Below are 7,250 nucleotides of genomic sequence, written 5' to 3'. Positions count from 1 at the left end.
GAGACCAGGTGCTGATTGGCGGAAGCTGAGGCGCTAGAGAGTATGGAAGGCAATGATTGGTGATTGGAAGTCTCGAACCTGCGCGGAGCCGCGCGATGGTGGTAGGGACTCGCTATCCCAGAATGCCTCGTGGTTGCGGCCATGCTCGGCACTTTGGGCTTCCTAGGCCGCTGTGCCCGGTCTCCGATCACTGCCCCTTCTTTACCACTGTTGCTGCAGCCCTCCCGGGGTCGTAAGAGTCGCCATGACCCACGCGCCAAATCCAAGATCGGGCGCCTACGAACTCCGACCCCCGTAGATCCCGTCGAGATGTACATACTGATGGAGCGTTATAAGAGTTATAGACAGACTATGCGAGGGCTCAGGTATGAAGGGAAGGAGCCTGAAGCTGTAGGCGGGGGCGGTGTGTGAGCCTGGGAGGGAAGGGCCTGCCGCTGGGGACGGGGCCTCGTGTGAGTCTGAGAGGAGTGGCTCCTACAGCTGGGGGCGGGGTCATGGGTGAGCCTTGGAAACGGGAGGGACCACGAGCTGGGGGCGGACCCTAGGAGAAGTAAGGGCTGAGGTTTTGGTGGTTAACTCATTTCGCTAAACTTTCATTAAACCTCTTACTGGGAAGATATTTTACTTAGTTCATGGGATGCAAAGGTATATAGGAGCTTACAATAATTTTTCTTGTTTAGTTAGTTTTCAGTCCTACCCGACTATTCTTGAGGTTTTCTTGGCAAAGAATCCTGGAATGATTTGCCATTTCCTCCTCGTTTCATAGATGAAGGAACTGAGCCAGAGTTAAATGACTTGCCCAGGGTCACAGTCACTCAGCTAGAAAGTGTCTGAGGCTGGATTTGAACTCATAGTCAGGCCTGGCACTCTATCCACTGTCCCACCTGGCTGTTCTTAGTTTACACTAATAATGAGAGCAGTCCACTTCTGTATATCTTTTAAGATTTGCATTCAGGTATATGATGCTTGCCACATTCCTTTGAAGGAGAGTCTATTGTTATCCCCATTTTACAGTTAGGAAACAGGCTGAGAAAGGTATACATCTTCCCTATTAGAATGTAAACTCCTTGAGAGCAGAGCCAGATTTGATTTTTTTTTTCTGTTTCTCCAACACTTAGCACAGGACTCAGCACAAAATAAGCATTTAATATGTGCTTTTTCATCCATTTATCATTAGATAACTTTCTCAGGATCACATAGCTGATACATGTCTGAAGTAAGATGAATAAACTAGGTCTTTTTGACTCCCAAATCTAGCATGATCATGCTACCCCAAAGGAGAGTGAGGGAAAGAAGGCTTCCCAGGCAAGGTGGCATCTGAATTGTTTAGAAATATAAAAAGGAGGCCATTCTAGGTATGGGGAGAATGGAGATGTGGGAAGACAGAGTTAAAGGGTCAGGAGAAGAGGACAGGACTTGAAAGAGGGTGGAGAGTCAGTCAGTTTGGTAGGAGTCTAAGTGCACATTGGGTGCTAAAAACGTCTTCCATGAAAAATATCAGAGAACGTGAAGTCTCCTGTAGTGGAGGCAAGAGGTATCCTGGAGCAGAGGTATCCAACACACTTAAACATTGGTATTTGGATTTAAATGTCATCAGGAAATATTTCTAATACAACAAAAAATACAGTAGAACATAGATAATATTACTATATGGCTTTCCAAGTGTTACAATTAAAGTTATCTGTAAAGACTGATTTTGGGGAGCTGAATTTATTGTTTATATCAGGCTCATTGGTTAAACCAGCATCATAACTGATAAAAACGATTTAGATCTCTGTGGATCTCTCAGGACCAGAGATGACCCAAACTGAGTCAGGCAGCCTGATTAATAGATTTTTAGGAGCTCATGATTTAGCCCTTCCCCAGACATCTCAAGACATCTTTAATTGGTGATACATGGACAAATCAGGTACTGAGGAAAGGACCCTTTTCCCCTTCATTTATTAACCAAATTCTGTTTTAAAAAAAAATAAAAGACATTCCTTGGGATTCCCTAAAACAAAGAAAATGCAAAAAGCAGCAGCCAGGATGGTATCTCTGACCCAGATCCCAGACACAGAAATACTCAGTAATTCTTCCTAATATATTGGAATTAATGCAGCATATAAAAATTCTCACATAAGTCAGTTTGCAGCCTGAAGGGATCCTTATGTATGATTCAGTGGCCCCGTTTCTATTTCTATCAACAACTGCTCTGGAGGACCAGGGAGACAGGAAAGGAGCTGATCCCTGGATTTGACTTTTGATCTTGGCTTTTGATACCAAATTTATGAATCACAGGATTGAGTTCATAGAAGAGGTGCAGAGAAAAGCTTATGAGGAAAAATTTGGGAAATTGAATGCCGTCCAAGATTTGGAGGAACACAAGCAGCTCATGGCCTGGAACCAGGCAGAAAATGCTCGGCTGCAGGCACTCAGGTGAGGGGCTCTTGGGGGCTCATGAAGGATAAGGGAGGTGGGCCTTGGATCTTGAAGAGAAGGGAACCCCTGGCCTGGGTTGGTCTTGAAACATCAAGAAGCAAGAGGTCCTATTTGGTGGAAACCCTATGCTCTTCTGGACCCCTCACCCTAGGATCTCAAGGTTTCAGCAGCAGGAGCAGGAGCAGGAACAGCTGCGGGCACTGGAGGAGAAGCAGAAGGCCGAGGAAATGGAAGCTTTTCTCCAGGAGAAGGAGAAAGAAGTTCTACAGTTACAGGTAAGCTAGAGTTAGGGATGTGGACCCTTTCCAGGGGGGAAGATGGTACTCCTGTCTAGGAGTTAATGCTGGAGCATTCTGGAGGAATCTTTTCTGCTTTCTCCAGGGCTTTCAGGCCAGTGCCAAGCAGAGAGCTTGGAGCTCTGTAGCTCCATGACTAAGGAATGTCATTCTTCTTCTTTGGGCCTTCTGCCCGTTTTGGAGGAATCTGGCCTTATTGCCCATCCTCCCAAGGACAGCCCTGAGGTATGCTGTGAGAAAGACTCAGGTGCCTTGGCCCAGAGTTCTGACTTATCAGAGTTATATTATTTGAGTCTGTTTAGCTGGAGGAGAGAAGACTGTGGAGGGAAATGATTGCCACCCTTCACAGGTGATCAGGGAGGAGAAATTAGGTTTATTCTCCTTGGCTCCAGAGAACAGAAAAATTAGGTGGGGTGAATTGGAAATCATTGGATCTACTTAAGAGCTTTCTAAGAATCAGCCATCTAATGATGGGACTGACTGCCAAGAATCAGCCATCCAATGATGGGACTGACTGCCCACCTAAGTGGTGATTTCCTCATCCCAGAGGTATCCATCCAGAGATTGCCCTCTTTGGACTCAGGTCTCCCTTGTGATTCTGGGATTTCCTAATTCCCATCTTTTCCCCAACAGGAAGATGTGAAGACATTCATCACTCAGGATAACTTAGAGGAGAAGATTGAAGAAGCCCTTAACAATCCTCAGAACTACAATTGGGCTCTTACCAAGGAGGGCCATGTGATTCGACCACCCAGTGGTACTTAGGACTGCCAGGGCTGCTGCAGGGTGGAGGCCTTGATCTGTCTTCTCCACTGGGAAGACCTCATCTGTTTGCAATGGGAGCTGTCTCCCCACTTAGCTGCTCCAGGCTTTAGCCAGCCTCCTTGCTCCTGATAAATACGGAATAAGCAGATACAGAATAAAGGGATGATGCCTCTCTCAGAAGACTCCTGAGCTTTTCCTTTCTCTGCTCTTCAGGACAACGGGGCAGGGGCTTCTTCCCTAGCCTAGTTTGGCTGGCCTAGGATCTCCCAAACTCTTCTTGGTATTTCCATGTCAGGCTTAATCATGGAGCTAGAGACCATCAAATGTAACCCTTCCTTATACAGCTAGGGAAACTTTGGTACAAAGAAGGCAAGACACTTGACCAAGTTAATTCCAGAGCCAGGTATGCAGGCTTTCCTTTCTGCGTTCTTGGGCTGTAGCCCTAGGCAGCCTCTGGCCTTTAGAGATGAGCCCAATTCCCAGCTCCTAACTGATGGAGCCTCTATTCCACCACGTCACCAGCCATTCAGATACTCCTGGGCCCAGGGAAAGCTTCCTGTGAGGAGGCAGCCACAGAGCTGGGCCTAGAAGAAGCAGGAGTGGCTAGTGGTAACAGAGACCCAATTGTGCCTCTCCACCTGCCCCCAAGAGAGGGAAAATCCCATGATTCTATCAGTATCTATATCTATCTGCTTGTCCCCCTAGTCAGTCACTCAGCATGAGCCTAGGGTAGCCAGGGCACTGACAAGGCACCTTTGTGAAATCAGAGCTGAAAATGGAACTGGGAAAATCCCAACCCACTGGGCAATGCCTGCCTGCATAAGGATTTGCTGTGACCACAGCAGCCTTTGGCATCTAAGGGGAGGAAAGACAGTTTCGGAGCTTCCCCAGGCCTGGCTGTGGAGCCCAGGCTCCCCTGAACTCTTAAGTATGCTTCATTTATGTGGTTAAGAACCTCAAAAAAGGGAAAACATCTCTCCAGATTCCTCCCCATAATAAAAGCTAAGATGGGACTAAGGTAGGCTTCCCCGACTTAAAATTCAAAGCTCTTCCTGATACACAGACCACAGAAAGCACCTACTAGTTCTAGAATTATAGGGCTCCAGCGACTATTTTTGTCTTCACCAACCCTTATGCACTGCAAAAAGTAGACAGACAAGAGGGAATGCCACAGAAATTCAGCTTTATTGGAGGGAAAGGGGTGGGAAATGAGCTGCTGTATCTGTCTGGATCTGTCCAGGACTAGGAGAATGTGGATTCTTGGTCACAGGCAGGATCTAGTCCACAACCATCTGCAAAAGAGGGCAGATATTTCAGTCAGATCAGGGCAGCCTTGAACTCCATCTTCCCCAGTCCCTGACCTTGGGGAGAATGCAAAGGGCAGACCAGAAGAGGGTTTGAGTCATGAAAGGGGCTTTGGGGGAGGAAGGCTGAGCCCCTCGCCCTCTCACAGGGGTGATCAGGGACCCAGGAGTGGCCAGCCTCTCACCGCTGCTGCAGCAGATCCCGCTGGCGGCACAGCGCCCTCCGCTTCCGCAGGGTTTCTGGCCAGACTGGCACGGGGACGGCAGGTAGCTCTCTTCCTGGCACCTCAGGGTCTCGGCAGTGCCCACATAACAGCCTAGCTCTTCGCCACAGCAGATGCTGGGTCCGAAGCAGCGCCCTTTGCTCCCAGGACCACAGGGGAGGCACTGCAGGGGAGGAGACAATGAGGATGAGAGCCAAGGGTCAGGACTCTGGACAGCATCCCCGAGCAGAGCCAAGAGGTGGAAGGGGGTGAGGGGAACCCGCGCCCACAGGCAGAACAGGAGAGGCTAGGGCCAAGGCCAAGCCCCAGCTCTTCCCCGGTCCTCCCTGCCATACTTTCAGGAGTAGAGTTTGGAGAGGGACAAGCCTGCGCCGGAAGCGGGACTAGAAAGGACTCGGGATCCGAGCAGTCCCGGGCACAGCACCACAAGGACCCACTCGTCCGGGCACCCGAGCCGCTCTGGCACCTGCGAGCCCTGAAGGTTTGGTTCGAGGTGGCCTTTGGCCATCTGGTGCCCTGCGCCCCAGGTCTGGCCCAAGTGCCTGAGGAGAGGGGCCGCCTTGTCCGGGTCCCAGTCGGGCTGAGCCTCACCTTACGCACGTCCATGTCCAGCGCAGAGCGCTTCCCGCCGATGGGGCAGTTCTGGATGTAGCAGGCAGAGGCCAGAGCCAAGAGAGCCAGGAGATAGCAGCAAGCGAAACCGGGGCGGGTGCGGGGAGCAAGGCCAGGGCGGGAGCCGGGGTTACCCATGGCGAACGGTTGGCCTCAGAGGCTGGACTGGGCAGGTTGAGGGCTGGTGCTGGCGGCTGATCTTCCTTCCTGAGGCTCTGAGCTCGCTGGCCAGAGCTGGGCCTATTTATGCCCCGGAGCTAGAGGTCTAAAGTGGCAGCCTCTTGGAAGCTCACGCCCGGTCAGCGGGGCCATGAACGCCACCTCCTCCTCACTTAGCTGGGTCAGGCCGGAGCATGGGGTCAGCTTGTCTGGTCAGGGCCGAGCTTGGGGCCAGAACTGGGGCAGTGCCCTCATTAGGCTGGGGCTCTATTTAGTGCCAGACAACGGCCTCACCCTCCCGGAACGTTGCCCCCGATGAACTTCCAATTACCCCTTGCCTCTGAGCTCTGCCGCCCTCCCTCCCTGCAAGAGTCACTCCTCTTCTCTTGGCTTCTGTTTCTGCAGAGAAGAGCTAGTCCCAGGGCCCTTCCTGGAGGAAAGGCCTGCCTCTCCTTCTCAGAGCCTGCTCCATCTGTCCCCTCCAGCTAGGCAGAAGCCAAGGTCCAGACAGAGAAGGGGCTCCAGACAGCCACTCCAGAGTTCCATTCCTTAGCTCCCTCCCCCTTATGAAAGGCTGCCTTCCCCAGGAGATGGGCATGAGCGTTTATGGGGAAGAACCTACAGCTCTTCCTATGCACTGGGTGATGGGGAGAAATGGGGAGCCCAAGGATTGGGAAACCAGGGCGCAAAGGAACTGTGGACTTGGGCCAAGTCATGGGCCCTACAGGAAGAGAAGCACAGACAGGGAGAACTGGATGCTGGGCCCATCAGAGAAGGGTCTGCCAAAGAACTGGATCCCACTTGGACCTGGGTCATTCCTAGTGAGTCAAGATTTGGCTTTCAGCCGTCTCTGAATCTAGAGAGAAGAGGGAATGTGGGAAAGGACAGTCGTATCTTTCTTAGTCCCTAGTACACAGAGCAAAGATGCATAAAGGTGCTTGAGTGAACAAATGAATAAACTGTGAAAGCCAACAGAGTTTATAGCTGTACTGACACAAGGATAGCATTTAAAACAGAAGGGGTGCTGACCACACTGTCTTCTCTACCACATCTGGGGTGCTGTGAGAGAAGTCAGGACACTGAGAAGGCTACTGGTGGAGTCACATTAGCATCCTTGAAGGACAATGTCTTATTTACTGGATTAAGGAATGGAAGTTTAATTTGGGGAGGAGGTGGGTTTAGGGGAGAAGATATTCATTGTCTGTGTGTAATGAGCTATCTAGGCAAAAAAAGAATTCCATTTGGTCTGCTTGGCCCTAGAGGGCAGACCCAGGAACAAGGGGTAGAAGGTACAGAAGCCAATTTCAGAGTGATAAAAGGAAGACAAACAATTCAAATTGTCCCACAGTGGAGGCAGCATGATGTGTGGCAAGAGCATTGAGCCAAGAGTTGGGAGATGTGCAGTCTAGTTCCAGCCCTGCTGGCCCCACTAACTCACTCTGCACAGGTGACCCAGCCCTTCCCCACCT

The 7,250-nt window shown here is 50.7% G+C and overlaps 2 protein-coding genes across 3 annotated transcripts; one reads left to right on the top strand and one right to left on the bottom strand.

Moving 5' to 3' along the window:
• MRPS26 (mitochondrial ribosomal protein S26) lies at positions 1 to 3,662 on the top strand. The gene is made up of 4 exons (XM_007496950.3): positions 1 to 365; positions 2,281 to 2,418; positions 2,573 to 2,696; positions 3,351 to 3,662. The coding sequence occupies exons 1-4, from the start codon at positions 142 to 144 to the stop codon at positions 3,480 to 3,482; spliced, it is 618 nt and encodes a 205-aa protein (XP_007497012.1). The 5' UTR covers positions 1 to 141; the 3' UTR covers positions 3,483 to 3,662.
• Positions 3,663 to 4,648: 986 nt separating this feature from the next.
• Positions 4,649 to 5,953, bottom strand: LOC100026593 (oxytocin-neurophysin 1-like). 2 transcript variants are annotated; one of them, XM_001377109.4, is made up of 3 exons: positions 5,602 to 5,921; positions 4,972 to 5,173; positions 4,649 to 4,774 (listed from the first exon to the last, which is right to left on the bottom strand). In XM_001377109.4, exons 1-3 carry the CDS (start codon positions 5,758 to 5,760, stop codon positions 4,725 to 4,727), a joined length of 411 nt encoding a protein of 136 aa, XP_001377146.2. In that variant the 5' UTR covers positions 5,761 to 5,921; the 3' UTR covers positions 4,649 to 4,724. The 2 variants fall into 2 exon arrangements, with proteins under 2 accessions (XP_001377146.2, XP_056658247.1); XM_056802269.1 differs by having other exon boundaries at positions 4,649 to 5,173; positions 5,602 to 5,953.
• Positions 5,954 to 7,250: the final 1,297 nt, after the last annotated feature.

Source organism: Monodelphis domestica, chromosome 6, assembly GCF_027887165.1.
Source record: "Monodelphis domestica isolate mMonDom1 chromosome 6, mMonDom1.pri, whole genome shotgun sequence".
In the NCBI taxonomy this organism is placed as follows: Eukaryota; Metazoa; Chordata; class Mammalia; order Didelphimorphia; family Didelphidae; genus Monodelphis; species Monodelphis domestica.
Note: the sequence above shows the minus strand (reverse complement) of the source record. Positions and strands in the feature narration are given on the sequence as shown.

Coding starts and splice junctions, on each gene's coding strand:
- MRPS26 (XM_007496950.3), top strand. CDS start 142: ATGCTCGGCACTTTGGGCTTCCTAGGCCGCTGTGCCCGGTCTCCGATC. Junction 366..2,280: donor CAGACTATGCGAGGGCTCAG/GTATGAAGGGAA, acceptor TATGAATCACAG/GATTGAGTTCATAGAAGAGG. Junction 2,419..2,572: donor GCTCGGCTGCAGGCACTCAG/GTGAGGGGCTCT, acceptor CCCTCACCCTAG/GATCTCAAGGTTTCAGCAGC.
- LOC100026593 (XM_056802269.1), bottom strand. CDS start 5,760: ATGGGTAACCCCGGCTCCCGCCCTGGCCTTGCTCCCCGCACCCGCCCC. Junction 5,174..5,601: donor TGGACATGGACGTGCGTAAG/GTGAGGCTCAGC, acceptor CCTCCCCTGCAG/TGCCTCCCCTGTGGTCCTGG.